The 20,077-nt window shown below is 45.2% G+C and overlaps 1 protein-coding gene across 1 annotated transcript in view; it reads left to right on the top strand.

Moving 5' to 3' along the window:
- TRIM35 (tripartite motif containing 35) overlaps positions 1 to 20,075 on the top strand; it is a gene marked incomplete at its 3' end in the record, with an annotated part of 24,037 nt that extends 3,962 nt beyond the window's left edge. The window contains exons 3-7 of the mRNA XM_011983907.1: positions 8,583 to 8,678; positions 13,171 to 13,401; positions 17,632 to 17,654; positions 18,533 to 18,651; positions 19,672 to 20,075. Coding sequence (XP_011839297.1) covers positions 8,583 to 8,678; positions 13,171 to 13,401; positions 17,632 to 17,654; positions 18,533 to 18,651; positions 19,672 to 20,075 — 873 coding nt within the window. The remainder of the gene's footprint in view (positions 1 to 8,582; positions 8,679 to 13,170; positions 13,402 to 17,631; positions 17,655 to 18,532; positions 18,652 to 19,671) is intronic.
- Positions 20,076 to 20,077: the final 2 nt, after the last annotated feature.

Genomic DNA, 20,077 nt, shown 5'->3' with positions numbered 1-20,077 from the left:
CAGGACACAGAGGGCCGTGCCAAGGAGCTGGGATTTTTGTCGTAGGTGCAGTGGCACATGATGGAAGGACTGATGAGATCTGGGAATCTGGCATCATGCTTGCAGCAGAGCTCTAGCAAGGAACAGTGCTTAGAAGGACCTTCAGAAATCCTAGTGCGGTGTTTCTCAAACTTGAACAAGTACACATTCTTCTTAAAGGAAAAAATAGTCCAGCAGTGAGAGTTAAATTATTTTTTTACTTACATGCATACAAACGCAAACCTGGTATACATAGCACTTGCTCACGCCACATATAAGCATTAAAACCAAAGGAAGTGAACAGATTGAATACAAAACTAAAATCAATAACATTCCACTTAAAATACTAATTCTAAAGTTTTATTTTGCTGGAACAAAATCTCTACTCCTGGCCAAGATACTTCTGATTCTCCCATTACTCTGTTCCAAGTGACTATTTAATCCACCCAAATTTCTCTGAAGAGCTCTGGAGCTTTCCTGTTACGGGATTGGCCTTCATTTGGGTGTGGCACATTCTTTACCTGCTATGTGTATTTCTCTTCTTTCCTTATCAGGACAAGAAAGTTGTATGTCTTGATATCAAGTAAGCTGTTAAGAAAATACGAATGGTGGACGGGCGTGGTGGCTCACGCCTGTAATCCCAGCACTTTGGGAGGCCGAGGCAGGCAGATCATGAGGTCATGGGGTTCGAGACCAGCCTGGCCAGTATGATGAAACCCCGTCTCTACTAAAAATGCAAAAATTAACCCAGCATGGTGGCAGGTGCCTGTAATCCCAGCTACTTGGGAGGCTGAGGCAGGAGAATCGCTTGAACCTGGGAGGTGGAGGTTGCAGTGAGCTGAGATTGTGCCACTGCCCTCCAACCTGGGCGACAGAGCAAGACTGTGTCTCAAAAAAAAGAAGAAAATACAAATGCTGGTGCTGAAGTTGTGAACTGAAAGCATGTGTCAGCGCTGTTTATTCTGTGACTTGGAGTTGGATTGTCTTAGGTTTAGGTTACCATTAAACGAAAATATCCTCAGACACAGACTGTACGTCATTCCATTGTGACGGAATGGTTACATCTTGTGAGGAAATGGTTACATCTCAGTAGTGAGAGGTGGATCAAGGCCACTGTGTTTCATGCCTGTCATCCCAGTGCTTGGGGAGCCTGAAGCAGGAGGATTGCTTGAGGCCAGGTATTCGAGGCTGCAGTGAGCTATGACTGGGCCACTGCGCTCCAGCCTGGGCCACAGTGCAAGACCCTGTCTCATACGTACATACATAAAGTTCTAAGGTCAGAACTCAGGATTTCTACCTCTCAGTCCAGTGCTCTCCAGCTTACATCTTCAACAGAAGCCCTGTGCTGAGCTGCCTTGTCCAGACCCTTGTCTTATCCAGACCTTGTCTTATCCATCTCACAGGACTGGCATGATGACCACTCTTTGCCACAGCCTCTCCCTGTCCCAGCTGCAGCCCTCTCTCCCCTTCTGGGGTCAACATCTTAGAGTCCATCTGGCTGGATCTAACCCGAGCGTACTCTCGATACCTCTTGAGCCACATTCCAAGTCTTCCCCCTTCCAATGCTTTTCCCCATTTCCTAACCACTCACCCCATCCTGATCGCCAGCTTTTAGGCAAGGACTTACCAGCTCTTCGGTTGCACCAGAGGACATTGTTGCTTGCTTGTCCAGGCCTGTGCCCAGTGGTATTGGGAGATGGGGACAGTGGGGGCTGTCTCACTAGACTCTGCACACTGAGGCTCCTGAGTGGTGGCCTCCAGCAGTGGGCCCCATGGCAGACACCTGCTTCGGAACGAGGTCTGAACACATAGGGGAAAGATAGATCTGGGAGACTGAGTTGGAGTTGCATAAGAAAGGAATTTGGATGAGCTCAAGTTATCCTCCATGCATTTTTGCTGTTCATTTAAGAAACGTGGACCATATCCAGCAGGAGAGTTAGGTTACCTGGCATGTAGGTGGCACTTAACTTAAAAGCTATGCCAAATGCACAGCATGTGCCAGCCACTCTCGTGTAAGCATCTTACAGGTATTGACTTGTGGAGTCCTCACAGCAGTCCTTTGAGTTTGGTAGTATTTTTTATCCCTCTTATCCAGATGAGGAAATGGAGGTGCAGAGAAGTGAAGGAACATGTTCAAGATCACCTGCTACTAGGTGGAGGTGCTGGGATTTGAACCTGGACGGCCAGGTGCCAGAACTCTTGGCTGCTGCATCAATCTGCCTGAAAGCAAATGGTGAAATTTGAGAGACTGTAGAAACTTCTCTGCCTTCATTTTTAAGGTGAGGAGCCTGATAGCTGAAGAGAGAAGGAACTTTTACCAGCTCACCAGTGGGTAGCGACAAAGACAAGGCTCCTAACCAGCCCTCCTAACCTTCAGTCCAGGAGGCACGGCGGTATAGCAGAAAAAACACAGGCATTCCATGTACTCATTGACTGGGCAGGTGGTTAACTGAGCATCTACTTTATGCAGGGACTTGGATAGGCAGGGGACAAAACAAAGTCTCTCACCTTGCAGAGCAAGCATTCCTTCTGCAGAAGTGTACTGAGCACCACTGTGCGAGGTAGGGAGGACCTGGAGGGTAAGACCTGGCCTCAGGAAAGAGAAGCTATTACCCTGGATAGTGAGTGTGGCGACAGAGGTATCCAGGGTGCTGTGAGCCCCTAGAATGGAACCAGAGCTGGCAAGATCAGGGGGCTTCCTGGAGGAAATGAGGGGTACTAGAGCCGAGTTTTCAAGGTGATGTTGGGTTAGTTGGAGGAAGCAGGTGGGAACCAGGCAGAGCAACAGGCAGAGCAACAGAGTCTCACAGGACAGAAAATCTGGCTCGGACCAGACAGAGCTGGTTTCAAATGCAACTCTAGCACTTTGGTAAGTACTTGCAAAAGGGCTGTGAAGACCTTGTACAATGGTACTCATTCTTTCCGTTGCCCCTACCTTCCCACTTTCAGCTATACCACAGAGCACCTGTCCTGTTAATGAAAACTGTGGGTAACATGTTAATGAAAATTGTGGGTAGCATATTAAGGTATTCAATATGCAGTTGAAATTTGATGCTTAAGGAATCAATTTGTCATTTTTGGGAAATCATGTAGTCTATATGATCACATTCTGGATCCTTTAGTATGAATAAAAACCTATTTTGTGTGTGTTTATAACTAAATAATCTTTAACGTAGGCCAGGCGTGGTGGCTTACGCCTGTAACCCCAGCACTTTGGGAGGTCGAGGCGGGCGGATCACCAGAGGCCAAAAGTTCGAGACCAGCCTGGCCAACCTGGTGAAACCCTGTCTCTACTAAAAATACAAAAATTAGCTGGGCGTAGCCTGTAATCCCAGCTACTCGGCAGGCTGGGGCAAGAGAATTGCTTGAATCTGGGAGACAGAGGTTGCAGTGAACTGAGATCGCGCCATTACACTCTAGCCTGGGCAACAAGAGCGAGACTCCATCTCAAACCAAAAAAAAAAAAAAAAAAAAAAAAACCTTCAATGTTATAACGTGATGCTAACATCAAGGCTTGTTTGCTCTCTTGAGCTTGGGGCTGGGGGATGTTTCAGATCTGTCTTGGGCCCCTGCTACTGCCCATTCATGTGCTCCTTGGGCTACAGGCAGGTCCCTTGAGTGGTAGTTCTATTTGTAATCCAAGCATATTTAAGGTTAAAATTAATACCAAAAGCAAACGAAAGAATATTGTTTAGATGCATTCAAATTCACACTTCTTACATGTCATATTTCCTAGGTTAACTACTAGATGCACAGAAGGGGAAAAGTGGAGTAAAAAAAATGTGTAGTAAATTTTAAAAAAGGAAAGGAAGAAAAAGAAAAATAGAATAAGCAAGACAAATAGCTCAGAACAAGGTGGCAGATTTAAATGCAAACATATCGGTAATTGTGTGTTAAATGCTCCAGTTAAATGAAAATGTTGATATGACTGGATAAGAAAACGAAACCTAATTCTGTGTTGCTTAATATAATTATCTCAGTGAAAAAACATTTGATAAAATTTACCATCTTTTTGTGATTAGAAAAGCAGGAAACTAGGAATTGAGGGAATTTTATTAGTTTGATTAAGGATATCTAGCAAAAAAAACAGCGAATATCACATTTAATGGCAAAACATTGAAAGCTTTCTTATTGACATCAAGAAAAAGACAGGAATGCCCATTATGACCAACTCTATTCAGTTTTGTGCAGGATAGCCTTGTCAAGGAACTAAGGCAAGAATTATAAATAAAAGATGTAAGGTTTGGAAAGAAGGGAAGAAAAACTGGCGTGTAGATAATACGGGTTGCGTATTTTTGCACTGAGATTTCTATGTGTAGAAAATAAAGATCCTACAGTTAAATCATGAGTATTAATAAGTTTAGGCGAATGCTGAATCCAAAATCAAGATACAAAACCAGTTGTATTTCTATGTATCACTAGCAAATAGAAAATAAAACATAGGCATGGAGGTTCACACCTGTAATCCCAGCACTTGGGGAGGCTGAGGCCAGAGGATTGTTTGAGCCTAGGAGTTTGAGACCAGCTTGCACAACATAGCTCTGGCTCTACAAAAAGTTAAAACAAATTAGCCGGGTGTGGTGGTGCATGCTTGTGGTCCCAGCTACTTGGGAGGCTGAGGTGGTGGGAGGCTCACTTGAGCACAGGAGGCTGCAGTGAGCTAGGATTGCACTACTGCACTGCAACCTGGGTGACAGAGGGAGACCCTGTCTTGGTTTTGTTTTTTTTTTTTAATTTAAAAATATGTTTACAATAATGTAAAAAATAAGATATCTAGGAAGAAATTAACAAAAAATATGCAAAACTCTGATAGGGAAGAATATACTTCATTGAGAGATATCAAAGAACATGAAGTAACTGGTGAGATATATTATGTTCGTGGATTAGTAGAGTCAGTATTTAAGCCTTTCAGTTTTCCCCGAATTGATCTATAGAGACGATACTAATCTAAATCTCAACACGATTATTTTTGTGTAACTTCACAAACAGATTCTAAAATTTATATGACCCTCCAAGGGCCAAAAATTGCCCAGACATTCTTGAAGAGAAACCCATCAGAAATCCTCTTTGTTACAGCTACAGAAATTAAGGCTGTGTAATATCGGCACAAGGATAAACAGATGGGCCAGAGAAACAGATGGAGAGAACCAAGTAACAGATGTATGTTTGATTTAAGACAGAGGTGGCTCTGCAGACCAGTGAGCAGAGATGGTCTTTTTAAATAACGGTGCTGAGACAATGAGCTACCTGGGCACACCATGTACAAAAATAAACTCCAGGTATCCACATCAGACCTACATGTGAAAGGAAAGCTATAAAGCTTTGAGAAAATAATACAGAGCTATACAATAATAATACAAAGCCATAAAGCTTTGAGAAAATAATATGATTGTTTTTGTGATCTCAGTGTAGGGAGGTGTTTCTTAAAATTAGTGTACTAATCCTAAAGGAAAAGACTAATACATATGGCCATATTTCAATTAAGAAAGATAAATGATGAAGTAGAAAATACCCATTACACCTCTAACTAATCAAGGACATACATTATGTGTATATAATAAATTCCCACACATCAGTTAGGAAAATGGCAGGCAACGTAATGGAAAAATGGGCAGTACTTTACTGAGTACTTAAAAATAAACATCGAAGTAGTCAATAAACATTTTCCATTAACATTGCTCTTGCTGTAAAAATTGGTACCACTGCTTTGGAAAACAATTTGGCATTACCTACTAAAGTTGAAGACACATCTGGTGGCCCAGCAGTTTTATCCCCAGGAATATATTACAGAGAAACGAGTTCACATGTGTCCCCAGGAGACATGTACAAGAGGGTTACCTCCTCTCGGTCTAACTTGATCCTCTGTATAGTTGGACTCACAGTGCTTACCTTACAGGGAGAATTCAAATTAAATAATTGAATTAAATAGAATGTTTGTAAAGTGCATAATTTAGTGCCTTGTGTATAGTACATGCTTAACAGTAATTGCTTGCTAGTAATAGTAATATAATTGTTGGTTAGTCTCATCAACTGACATCTCAGAGAAGGGCCATTTTAGGATTGGTCTTTTCTGAAGGAAACCAGAACTCTCTTAAGTGGTTGAAGAGTTTGAGAAGATCAAGGGAGTATCCCCTTTCCATCCTTATTGTCCCATGACTTCCTAAGGGCCAGGGTTGAAGGGCAGGGGCTGGGCTGTGTTGTTTTGGGGCCTGCACACCTCTGGGTAATGCATATGGGCAGCTACTTCACTCCTGTCACTTACACTAATTTGGCAAATCACCAAATTGTCCTTTTGGACTTTTACATGATTTTGTGTCAAAAATCTCATTCTGTAAAATAAAACATTGGAATGACATTTCAGTGGTTTCGTGGGGGCATTCAGGCAAACTATAGATGATATACTATAGAAAACAATGTTTAAAAATCTTAAATATTCTCACTTAAGATGAGAAGATCGAAATGAGTTGAAAATAAAACAGAACTGCAGGAAATGAAATCAGTAACCATTTTGTTTTCTGTACTGTAAAACTTAAAGGAATGGGCTACTGAGTGGGACCAATGGGCCAGTTGTCTATTTCCTAGTAAATTGCCCCAAAACTTAGCGCCTTAAAACAAACATTTATTATCTTTGAGTTTCTGTGGGTCAGGAATTGGGCTTGCCTTAGCTCTGGGTGCCTCTGCCTCAAAGTGTCTCATGAGGGGCTGCAGTCAGGGTACTGTGGGCTAATTCTAGCCAATGGGCTAGTTTTCTATTTCCTAGCAAATTGCCCCAAAACTTCATGCCTTAAAACAAACATTTATTATCTTTGAGTTTCTGTGGGTCAGGAATTGGGCCTGCCTTAGCTCTGGGTGCCTCTGCCTCAAGGCCTGTCATGAGGGGCTGTAGGTACAGAGCTGTGGTCTCATCTGAAGGCTCAGCTAGGGCAGGCTCCTCATTTACACTCACATATGTAGCTGTTGGCAGGATTCAGGTCTTCACTGGCTGTTGGCCTGAGAGCATGAGTCCCTCACTGGCTGTAGGTCAGAAGCTACTCTCAGTTTCTTGCCCCAACAGTCACTCCCAGGGCAGATGACCACATGGGCAGCTGGCTGCCATCCCAGTGAGCAAGCTAGAGAGAGCAAGGCAGGGTGTGCACAGCCTTTGTCACCTAACCTCTGAGGTGACTTAGTATCACTTGCCACATTCTTTTGGTCAGAAGCAAGTCACTAGCCCACAGGGGAGGGGATTTCACAAGGGCATGAGTACCAGGAAGTGAGGGTCACTGGGGCCACTTTAGAGGCTGCCTGCCTGAATCTGCCCTTTGCCCACAAGGAGTCATGTCCCTCCCACGTGCAAAATGTACTTACCCTCTCCCAAGCTCCCCAAACATCTCATCCCTTTACAGCATCAGCCCGAAGTCCAGATTTGTCATCTAAATCAGGTCCAGATGGGAATAAGGTTTTGGGGGACACATCTGTATAATTTATGGCTGCATAACCAGTCACCCCTTGAAACACTCATCTCACAGGAGGGAGGAATCACTGGGTGCTCACCGGGTGTCTCAGCAGCTGCCTCCACAGCTGTCCAGGTTCAGGTCCTGACTCTTCCACGTACTAGCTGTATGCCCTTGGGCTGGTCATTTCCCTTCTGTGCCTCACTTTCTCATCTGTAAATGGGGCCAGTAATATAACTTATCTACTAGAGAGGAGTAATGATTAAATGACATAAATTCTCAAGTAATTGGCATAGTCCTTGGCACAGAGTAAGTGCTGAATACATGATAACCATTTATAATTGTTTGAATTATTTTTCTTAAGAAAAAACTTCAGACGCTTTCTGAGAATGTAGATCGAAAAGGATAAAGAGGGAGAGAAAATGATAGGTCTCAGATACAAGAGGCAGGAATCCAACATAAAACACTGTCGTGGTTCTTCGGGTCGTCCAAGAACATCAGAAACAATCATTAAAGTTTAAGAAACAAAAACTACTAAACGAAAAATATTTGTGCTTGCTGATTAAAGTATTCCATGCGATCCAAGCAGTGTTAGAATGTCAGGATGCGGGAGGGGTATGGAGGGCCATGTTGAGGTAAGGCCTCATGGGAGGTAACTGAACCCCATGGGAAATGACCGGCTCCACCCCCATTGTCAGTCACCGCCCATTAGAGATTGCAGACCCGTTCAGTTTAGGAAATTGCAAAGGGAACCTGTGACCACACTGTCTGCAGTTGTCTGCACAGCTCAGGGATTCAGACCCAGCATGAACCAGCTTTTGGCCCTCATGGGACACTCTTCTAGCTGGTGCTGTGACCAACATGAGAGCAGATCACTTCTCAGCCCCATCTCCCAGTCCGTACCAGGCTGGACTAGAGGATATCTGAGGGCCCTTTATGCCATAGATGTCTGATTCAGGATCAGGACTGTCCTTAACCATCTGTGCCCACAGCACTTGGCATGGCTGGGGTTCGGCAAATGCATTTGAGTTACACTTGTGTTGAAGTGGAGTCCCAGTTGTAAATGTGATGTGTCTGTCCTCCCTGCCCAACCTCCAGCCCTAACCTGTCTTCCTCTCATTCCCATATCAGGCCAAGTGCAGGAACATGGAGCATGCGCTGCGGGAGAAGGCCAAGGCCTTCTGGGCCATGCGGCGCTCCTATGAGGCCATCGCCAAGCACAATCAGGTGAGTGAACGATGGGGCTGGGTGGGGAGATTGGGTCCACTCAGGGCAGTTGGGGGAGGATTGAAGTTGCGTCAGCCCTGACTTTGTCTCACATAACCCACTGGGTAGAGGTGGACTCCCTTACCTCTCTGATGGTCCTGTGCAGCCACGTCGTGGATGCTGACCGTGGCTTCTCTGCCTCGTGGATGCTGACCGTGGCTTCTCTGCCTTGGCCCCTCTAAAGACCCAGGTGTGATCATGCCATCAGCCACAGGAGTGACTTAAAAAGCTACCAACACCATCTGCCCTGTGGCACATGCATTGTATCACCGCCACCTGTGCGTTCAGTGATGACCTGGGACTCATGTAATTTCTTGTTTTCTTTCAGTTCCCACATCCACTCCATCAGCCATCCTATTCCCCCATCTCTAAAGTACATTATTTCTGCCAAACTCTCTATGTTCTGGTCAAGGTCACCATCATCTCTCACTGGGCCTCCTGCCTGGGCCTCGTGCTTTCATTCTGTTGTATTCTGCTTTCCACGGACTGGGGTGATCGTTTAGTAAAACACACCAGCAGTGCCCCTCCTCTGCTTAAAACTGCCAGTGGCTTCCAGTCACCCTCGGTACCACCCAGATTCCTTACCATGGCCTCCGAGGCCATTGCCTGACCCTGCCTATCCTCAACCTCATTTACTTCTCTGCCTCATCTTCTTTCTGTCCCTTAAGCAAACTAAGTCTTCTCCCCAGAATGCGTGCCCAGCATCTTTGCCATTAAAATCTCAGATGTCCCCTTCAAGAAACTTTTCCTGATCACCCTCCTCTTTTACTCGATGGCATACTTCCCTGGTTTATTTCCTTGATGACACTTCATTACCTGTAATTACCTTTGGTTTTCTATTTGCTTTTTATCCCTTCCCATCAGAATATAATGAAAACAGGGCACACTATTGCCAATTAACTAGAGGAGTTCTTGGCACACAATAGGTGACCAATAAAAGTGTTTGTTGATTGAGTGAAGTGAGTAGGTGACCAATAACTGTTAATCAAATGAATGAATGGGCTCCCTCTGTGCCCACTCCGGTTGTTCTGCCTGGCACCCTCTCTTCCTCCAGGTCCCGTGTGGATTGGCAGCCTTGTTTCTGACTTTTGATCTTGGCTCTGGTCTTTGGCTTTCTGAGGTGGCTGCCTCTAGTAATTACCACTCTGTTAGACTCGTGTTAGCGACAGCTGAGCCATGCCTGGTCCGGTTTGCTGGGTGCTGTCCTCAGGAGCCTGTGGTCCCCTCCACTATGTGTCCAAAGGTGAGGATTAGGCCCAGGAAAGGGCCTCATTAACATCTGGCTGTGGAGTTTACCCTGAGCCACAGAGCTGGTGGAACAGAGTGGAAGAAAGGACTGTGTGACACACTGGGCGCCAGGGCAGTAACCGCAAAGCAGACCTATTTCCAAACCTAAGCCCAGTTCCCCAGCGGATCCCTCAACCCCCTCCAAGCTAATCCCCTCCTCTAAAAAGAGGGCAATTCCCTCTTACTAGGATTAAAAAAAAAATTCAGATAAAATAGTGCATATAAGTGCCCAACAGAAAGAAGTCGTTAACATTTCTGATGTCTAATAGACTGACAAACTGGTGGGAGAGAGTTTTCACTTTTTCAGTGGATTATTTTGTCATCCGATGTCAGAGCTATAAATACATGTTGAAATTCCAACTCCAAATAGCAATTACGAACCTGCTGTTGCTGGAGTTTGTTGAGTTGTTTTTCCAGTAGTCATCGTGGAGTCATGTAGCTTCATCATTGTTCTCTTACTTGGTTTCCTTTTGTGGCTAAAGCCATATGACTGGCTTGCCTTGTCCAGGACTGGGTTGGGGATACTTCGGGAGTATCTGTCTGTCCATGTGGCAGTACGGCCTGCCCACCCAGGGAGTGTAGGAGTCCTGAGCTTTTTGCTGAGGCTGAGGGTAATGAGGTCACGTGGGAAGCCCCTAGGATTCCAGCCTGATTAATACTTTGTCTGTTAAATTCAGTTTATCAAGTCGATGAGAAAAGTGAAAGTTCTGGTGTTTATTCCTTTACAGTGAGGCCGTCATTGCCCACGGTGAGTGGGCAGGAGTTGACCTTGCACTTGCTGGTTTTTCCTGCCATGCTCTATTCTTGATTTTTCTGTGTGATAAGAATTATCAAGGAGAGGGAAAGCGTCAAGATAAATAGCTAATGCATGCGGGGCTTAATACCTAGGTGATGGGTTGACAGGTGCAGCAGACCATCATGGCGCACATTTACCTATGTAGCAAACCTGCACATCCTGCACATGTATCCTGGAACTTAAATGTGAAAAAAAAAAAAAGAATCACCCTGTATTCTACTCTCTCCAATGCAGACATCAGTCTTTTCAGTCTGATGGGTTAGCCATGCTGTTTGTCCTCATTTGCATTTCTTTGATTATTGGTAAGTCTGTACACCTTTTCACAAGCATAACGGCCATTTATTTATTCTTCTGTGAATGCTAATTCACATTCTTTTTTTCCCTTGGAATATTTGTCTTTTCTCTCAGTGGATTTGTAAGAGTGCTTTGTACATTAAGAATAATAGCCATTTGTCATAAATGTTGCAAATATACTTCCTGTTTGTCATTTCTTTTTCAGTGGATCATTTTCAATTTTTTTGGCCATTTTCACTTTTTCAGTGAATCCTTTTGTTATATTTTCAGAGCTATAAACATGCAAACAGTCCCTGGCTTATGATTTTTTGACTTTACCATGGTGCACAGGCAATGTGCATTCAGTAGAAACTGTACTTTGAGTACCCATGCAACCATTCTGTTTTTCCCCTTCAGTACAGTATTCAATAAATTACATGAGACACTCAGTGCTTTGTTATGACATAGGCTTTGTGTTGGATGATTCTGCCCAACTGTAGGCTAATGTGAGTGTCCTGGGCACGTTTAAGGTAGGCTAGACTAGGCTGGATGCAGTGACTCACGCGTGTAATCCCAGCAGTTTGGGAGGCTGAGGCAGGCGGATCACGAGGTCAGGAGATCGAGACCATCCTGGCTAACATGGTGAAACCCCGTCTCTACTAAAAAGGTACAAAAAATTAGCCGGGCGTGGTGGCAGGCACCTGTAGTCCCAGCTTTGGGAGACTGAGGCAGGAGAATGGCGTGAACCCGGGAGGCGGAGCTTGCAGTGAGCCGAGATTGTGCCACTGCACTCCAGCCTGGGCGACAGAGCAAGACTCCGTCTCATAAATAAATAAATAAATAAATAAGGTAGGCTAGGCTAACCTATGATGTTTTTAGTAGTTTAGGTGTCTTCATTGCTTTGACTTAACCCTTTTTCAACTTACGATGGGCTTATTGGGATGTAACCCCATCATACGTTGAGGAACATCAATATTTAACTTTCAGTCCAAAGATGAGATTACTAACCTGCCATTGCCACAGCATACATTTCGAATGGTTTTTCTAACAGTTTTCATGGAATTATATTTTTGTCTTTAACTTTATGAATAGTCTCTTGCCATACACACCTCTTATTCTTCTATGTATTCAGTTATCTCATTCTTTCTTCGAGGCTTCTCAGTTTTGTACTGCGCCAAGGAATGTCTTATTAAAGCTTTCTTATTCCAAGCTTTATTTGCTTTTTCTTTAATTACATTTATGGTTTTATCTTCCCTATGAAAAAACTTTTTGTGAGGACAGGCACGATGGCTTATGTCTGTAATCCCAGCACTTTGGGAGGCCGAGGCAGGTGGATCACCTTAAGTCAGGAGTTTGAGACCAGTCTGACCAACATGGCGAAACCCCATCTCTGCTAAAAAATACAAAACTTAGCCGGGCGTGGTGGCACACACCTGTAGTCCCAGCTACTTGGGAGGCTGAGGCAGGGTGAATCACTTGAACCCAGGAGGCAGAGGTTGCAGTGAGCCAAGATCACGCCACTGCACTCCAGCCTAGGCGAAAGAGTGAGACTCAGTCTCAAAAAAAAAAAGAAAAAAAAAAACAACAAACCTTTTGTGGTTATGATTAGGAGTGTGTATATTATTTTAATGATTATTTTAAAATAAATACTTCCTACTGCTCCTTTGGTAAAGCCTCTGGATCAGACAAATTTTAAGTCCTAAGATTGGAAGGCAAATACTTTAAAAGAAATCATTGCTATTTGCAGCCGTTCATTTCTATGATTCAGGACTTCCTTGTTACGGTGCAACCTAAAGAAGGAACTGAACATTATATGTAAATGAGATTATAGTACTACAGTTGCAATCTATAAGCTGTGATTTTATTTTTTAAAAATCCCTATCAAAACAACCTATTATTAGGTTGTTGGACTTTCTCATTTGAAATCTGAACTTAGAAATGTGTGCTTATAAACTATTATGTTGATATTTTATCTATAGGAGTTCTATACATGATTTCTTTGAACATAAAGTTCCTTTGCTAAAAATGGGAAAGTTGCTGGGCTATGGAGGTTCCCTCTGTATCTGACCCCTGACTCCCTCCCGCTGTCTGCCGTAGGTGGAGGCTGCATGGCTGGAAGGCCGGATCCGGCAGGAGTTTGATAAGCTTCGCGAGTTCTTGAGAGTGGAGGAGCAGGCCATTCTGGATGCCATGGCCGAGGAGACAAGGCAGAAGCAGCTTCTGGCCGATGAGAAGATGAAGCAGCTCACAGAGGAGACAGAGGTGCTGGCACATGAGATTGAGCGGCTGCAGATGGAGATGAAGGAGGACGACGTTTCTTTTCTCATGGTAAGGAGCTCAGCGTCTGGATTCAGTGACAGGGCCAGATGTTCCAGCACCTGCTGGGAGCCACAGCCCACCAGCCCTGGCCAACCTCATCTTCTTGGAGCTTCCCGGGTACTGGCCTGGAAGAGCTCACAAGCGACCTGCTCTGCTTGTGTCATAAAGCTAAAAAGACTTACCAGGGCGGAGTTCCTTGAAACCCTCTTATTTCTTCCTCTCTCTTCTTTTTTTTTAGAGACAGGGTCTTGCTCTGTCACCCAGGCTGGGGTACAGTGGGTGATTATAGCTCAGTGTAACCTCAAACTCATGAGCTCAAGTGATCCTCTCTCCTTAGCCTCCTGAGTAGCTGGGACTACAGGCACGAGCCACCATGCCCAGCTAAGGTTTTCATTTTTTAATAGTCAGGTGGGGGTGAGGAGGGTCTCACTATGTTGCCCAAGCTGGTCTTGAATCCCTGGCCTCAAGTGATGCTTTCACCTTGGCCTCCCAGGTAGTTGGACTGCTGGCGCTCCACTGTGCCCAGCTCCTGTCTCTTCTTTCTTCCTTTCTCTTGGCCTCTCTCTTACTCTCATTTTTTTCCTGTCTCTACTTTTTGTTTTGTTTTGTTTTTTTGTTTTTGATACGGAGTCTCGCTTTGTCGCCCAGGCTGGAGTGCAGTGGTGCCATCTCGGCTCAATGCAAACTCCACCTCCCGGGTTCACGCCATTCTCCTGCCTCAGCCTCCGAGTAGCTGGGATTACAGGCGCGCACCACCACACCTGGCTAATTTTTTTTTTTTTTGTATTTTTAGTAGAGACGGGGTTTCACCATGTTAGCCAGGATGGTCTCGATCTCCTGACCTCGTGATCCACCCGCCTCGGCCTCCCAAGGTGCTGGGATTACAGGTGTGAGCCACCGCACCTGGCCTGTCTCTACCTTTTAATAAAATGAATTCTTTTTAAAATCATTCAATTATTTAAATTTTTTATTTAAATATGATGCCTTGGCTTTCTGTCTTCTTAAGAAAAAGATGATTCTGTTCTCTCTTTTAAAGAACAGTATTATTCATTTTTTCTTCCTTTTATTGATTTATTTCCTCCCCATGAGCCATCGGTCGTTACAAATTTCCTGCAGGGAAATTTCTGGGCTTGAAAGCTGGTCTGTAAACTGGCCAGGGTGGTGAGGTGTCTCCTGTCCCTGGAAAACAGCTGATTGCTGTGGAAGGGGTGTTGCTGTAGAGCGGAGTGGGAGGTGACAGGGACGGTTATATGTTCAGGCAGTGTCACCTCCTGGGTGGGACCTTTAGGAGTTCTCCACCTCACTCAGAGTCTCGAACCATGAAGCCTTCTGTCTCTAAAATGTCCCTGATTATGAAATCATTCTGTGTTCAGAGCTGTCTCTAAAAAGAAAAATGAAGGAGAAAAAAAAAAAGATAGAAAAACCATTTCGTGGGATCTAAAAGCTGTGTGTCTCGTGGATTCCGTTTAGGGAACTGGGAGTATTGTCTTGCCCAGTACCCAGAGTGCTTTCAGGGATGATTTTGGTTTGTGACTCCTTTTTATTTTTTATTAGCAACTTTATCGAGATATAATTTACATGCTAAACAATTCACCCATTTAAAATGTACCACTCAGTGATTTTTAGTATATACAGAGTTGTGCAACCATCACGACAATTTTAGAACATTTCATGCCTCCAAAAGCAGCCCTGCTTTAGCTGTCACTCCCCAGTTCCTCCTCCCACATAAAAACTGTTACCTAAATTGAGTCTAACAGAGTGGTAATTACTAGAATTAGCAGCCCCTGGCAACCACTAATCTACATACTATCTATACAGATTTACCTATTCTAGACATTTCAAATGCATGGAATTATATAACATGTAACCTTTTGTGACTGCCTTCTTTCAGTCGGCATATTTTGAAACATCATTCGTGTTGTAACATCTATCAGTACTTCATTCCTTTTTATGGCCAAATAATATTCCATGGCATAGATATACAATCATGCATTGCTTGGTGATGGGGATATGTTCTGAGAAATGTGTTATTAGGCAATTTTTTCATTATGCAAATGTCATGGAGTGTGCTTACATAAACCTACATGGTGTAGCCTACTACACACCTAGGTTATATGGAATAGCCTTTTGCTCCTAGGTTACAAACCTGTGTAGCATGTTGCTGTACTGAATACTATAGGCAACTAGAGCCCACTGTTAAGTATTTGTGTATCTAAACATAGAAAAAGTACAGTAAAAATATGGTGATGTAATCTCATGGGACCAGAGTCATATATGTGGTTCCTTGTTGACTGAAACATCATTACATCACACATGGCTATATTACATTTTATTTATTGATTTATCAATTGGTGGTTGCTGTGGTTTAAATATGTTCCCCAAAATTTAGGTGTTGCAAACTTAATCCCCAATGCAACAGTGTTGGGAGGTGGAGCCTAATAAGAAGTGATTGGGTCCTGAGAGCCCTCATGAATGGGTTAATGTTGTTACTGGCAGAGTGGGTTAGTTATTGAGAGAGTGGACTTGTTATAAAAGTGAATTTGGGCCCCTCTTTCTCTCTTGCTCTTGGTCTTATGTGTGGTCTCTTGCCCTTCTTCCTTCTGCCATGGGATGACACAGCGTGAGGGCTCTCATCAGAAGCCAGTGCCTTGCTCTTGGACTTCCCAGCTTCAGAACCACGAGTGAAATAAACTATTGTTTATAAATTACCAGTCTGTGGTATTTTGTTACAGCAGCACAAAATGAACTAAGACAGTGGTCATTTGGGTTGTTTCTATTTTGGCTATTATGAATAATATGGCTGTAAACATTCAGGTAGCAACTTTTATGTGGACATATTTTCATTTTTCTTGGAAATACATCTGGGAGTAGATTTGCGGATCATATGGTAACTCTAGGTTTAACTATTGGAAGAACTGCCAGGCCATTATCCAGAGCAGCTGTATCATTTTATATTCCCGTCAGTATAATATGTGGATTCCAGTTTCTCCACATTTTTGCCAAAATTTGTTTTTTAAAAATTATAGCTATCCTTGTAGGTGTGAAGTGGTATCTCCTTGTGTATTGCATGTCATCATTTCCCTGATGGCTAATGACCTGGAACATCTTTTCATGGGCTTTTTGATCATTAGTAGATCTTCCTTGAACAAATGTCTATTCAGATCCTTTGCCCATTTTTAACGTGGGTTGTCTTTTTATTGTTGAGTTGTAAGAGTTCTTTATATAGTCTAGATACAAGTTCTTTATCGGTTTTAACTCTACAGGTAGGTCTTTGATGCATTTTGAGTTATTTTTTGTATATGGTATAGTAAGGGTTAGTCCAACTTCTTTTTTTTCTTTTTTTTTTTTTTTTTCATGTCAACATACAGTTTTCCCAGTACCGTTTGTTGGAAAGACTATTTATTCCTCCATTAAATCATCTTGGCACTCTTGTAAATAATTGATTGATGGTAAATAGGAGGGTTTATTTCTGGACTTTCAATTCTATTCCATTGATCCCAACGCCTGTTTTTATATTAGCACCACATATCTTGATTACTGTTGATTTGCAGTAAGTCTTGAAATTGGGGATTATGAGTCTTCCAATGTTCTTCTTTTTCAAGATGGTTTTGGCTGTTCTGGGTTCCTCGAAATTTTGTGTGAATTTTAGGATCAGTTTTTTAGTTTCTGCAAAGAAGCCAGCCAGGATAACGGATTGCACTGAGTCAGTAGATCAACTTAAGGAGTGTCTTAGTATGTTTTCTGTTGCTATGACAAAATATCACAGACTGGGTAAATTATAAAACAGTCCAAGTTTATTCAGCTCATTGTTCTGGGTGAGGCCAGGAAGTCCAGGAACATGATGGCGCTGGCATTTGGTGTGGGCCATCTCATGGCAGAAGGAGGAAATGAGTGCAAGACACAGTAGTTGCTCATTGTTTTATAGCAACGCAGTCTCATGATAACTAAACCGCTTCACAGTAATGACATTAATCCATTTGTGAGGGCTCTGCCCTCATGACCCAGTCACCTCTTTTTAGGCCCTACCTCCCAACACAGTTGCATTGGGGATTCAGTGTTCAACACATGAACTTTCGGATAATATGTCCAAATCATAGCAGAGATGTTATTGTTAACATCTTGACAATATTAAGACTTACGATCCATGGAATGCATGACTCCTTTTGAGGTCAGAAACGTATATATTTCTTCTATATCTGTGTCTCTGTGTTGTTATTTTTTTATTTTCATTTTTTTCAGAAACACAAGAGCCGAAAACGCCGGTAAGTTGCCAAAGCAGGTGGAGGGGAGGGCAGGAGTGGGCAGAAATACCAGGGGTGCAAACTCCAGTGGCCCCGGGGCAAGCAGGTAACAGCCAGCTGGGTGCACCAGCCCACATGAGCTACTGTGCCCTGGTTTTGAGAGGGAGTGGTGGACAATGGCCAGGTGGAGAGAGCCCTCTCACAGCATCCAGTTCCAGCTGGCTCTGGGGCAGTGTTGTTCTCCTGAGTGTGGAGGGTCCCCGCCTGCCGTGCAGGGAAGGAGAACACCGTCCTACACGTGGCTCGCGTTTCTCGGGGCCAGTCAATGTCAGGCTTTTTTCTTGGTCAGCCCCCTCCCTCTGAGAGCCTTAGGCCACAGTGGTTTGTGTTGATGGTTGTTGGGTTCACAGGGATGAATGAGAAAGAGCTGTGTCCCAGTCAGAGCTGTCCAAAGATGGAAGAGAGTGCTTTTGGGGGGAGTGAGTTCCCTGTGCTCACTTCCCACTAGCAGTGTGCAAGCAAAGGCCGGAGGACACCTTGGGGCCGTTGGACTAGAGCATCCTTAGGGTCCCTTCCAACTCAGACATCCCGTGAGCCGGATGTGTAAGTGTGATTTCTGCCTGCAAGGAAGGCAGCCATGTTAGAGAACCTCCTGTTTGTATTTCTCTTAGGTGGGGCAGGGTGAGCCCTCGGACTGAATTCTGAAGGGCGGTAGCAGCCCTGTTGGCCTTGGCCCATCTCCCATCATAGTCCAGTCTAGTCTTGTCTTGGGGAAGGTGGCCAGGAAACTTGGGCCTGAGGGAAGGGAATGAGTCCTGTTGCTGGTTTCCAGTTGGCCCAGTTTGGCCCAGGATGCATGACTCTGGCCCTGCCTGCCATACCCCATTGTACTTTTCCAGACTCTTCTGCACCATGGAGCCAGAGCCAGTCCAGCCTGGCATGCTTATTGATGTCTGCAAGTACCTGGGCTCCCTGCAGTACCGCGTCTGGAAGAAGATGCTTGCATCTGTGGAATCTGGTGAGCGGGGGTGCAGGCAGGTGTCCCAAGCATGGGTGGAAGCCCTTTATGTTAGCAAAGAGGCACCAGGGCTGGTCTCTGCCCACCTCCCACCTCCTCAGAGGTCCCCTCCTCTCTCAGGTGATTCCTCTGCCAGGCCCTTGCAGGCGAGTTCCCGTACCCTGGTCTTCTCTACTCTGCCCAACACCTCCAACCCTCCTCGTAGAATGCCTTCTCTCAGGACCTTGACACTTGGTCCCCTCTTCAGAGAGGGAAACTGGCTTCCTTGTCTATTCAGAACTGTATTTTGTATGATAAAAGACCTCCTCCGTCCGGGATCGCCTCTCCCAAGGCCACTGCAGCCCACACGAGCCACAGTGTCCTGGTTTTACAGGGAGGAATATCACTGACTCAGGGAATGGGCCATGCTGTCCTAACATCCCTGGGTCGTGTGAATGTTGAGTCTCTGCCTGTATGAGTTCCTGTGGCTGCCATAACAAAGGACCCAAACTGGAGACTGAGAGAAGTCGATTCTCTCACAGTTCTTCTGGAGGCTAGAAATCCAAAATCCAGATGTTGGCAGGGCCAGGCCCCTCTGAAGTCTGAAGAGGGGAGTCTTCATTGCCTCTTCCATCTCCTGCTGCCTCCTGGCCATTCTTGGCCTTACTGGCTCCCCCTCAGCACTTTGATCCCCACCTCTGCCATCACACAGCATTTCCCCCTGTGTGTCTGTGTCTGTCTCCTCTTTATTATAAGGACACAGGTCATACTGGATTGGGGACCCTCCTCCAGTCTTACTAACACATGTACAACCACCCCACTCCCAAAGAAGGTCACACTCTGAGGTACAGGGGTTGGGACTGCCACATATCTTCTGGGGGATACAGCCCAACCCCTGCCACTGCTCCAGCCCTGGGCCGCTCCTTGCATGGACTTGGGGCCAGGTGGGACACAGTGGTTGGTTTGTGGGGCTAGAGATATCCACGTGTGGCCTAAGGGACCTCAGGTTTGCTGATTCCCCATTTCTGCCCCTGCTCGCAGTACCCTTCAGCTTTGACCCCAACACCGCAGCCGGCTGGCTCTCCGTGTCTGACGACCTCACCAGCGTCACCAACCACGGCTACCGCGTGCAGGTGGAGAACCCGGAACGCTTCTCCTCGGCGCCCTGCCTGCTGGGCTCCCGTGTCTTCTCTCAGGGCTCGCACGCCTGGGAGGTGGCCCTCGGGGGGCTGCAGAGCTGGCGGGTGGGCGTGGTGCGTGTGCGCCAGGACTCGGGCGCTGAGGGCCACTCGCACAGCTGCTACCACGACACACGCTCGGGCTTCTGGTACGTCTGCCGGACGCAGGGCGTGGAGGGAGACCACTGCGTGACCTCGGACCCAGCCACGTCGCCCCTGGTCCTGGCCATCCCACGCCGCCTGCGTGTGGAGCTGGAGTGCGAGGAGGG

Source organism: Mandrillus leucophaeus, unplaced genomic scaffold (assembly GCF_000951045.1).
Source record: "Mandrillus leucophaeus isolate KB7577 unplaced genomic scaffold, Mleu.le_1.0 Scaffold256, whole genome shotgun sequence".
Lineage (NCBI taxonomy): Eukaryota > Metazoa > Chordata > Mammalia > Primates > Cercopithecidae > Mandrillus > Mandrillus leucophaeus.
The sequence above is the reverse complement of the archived record's forward strand: the minus strand, read 5'-3'. Positions and strand labels throughout refer to the sequence as shown.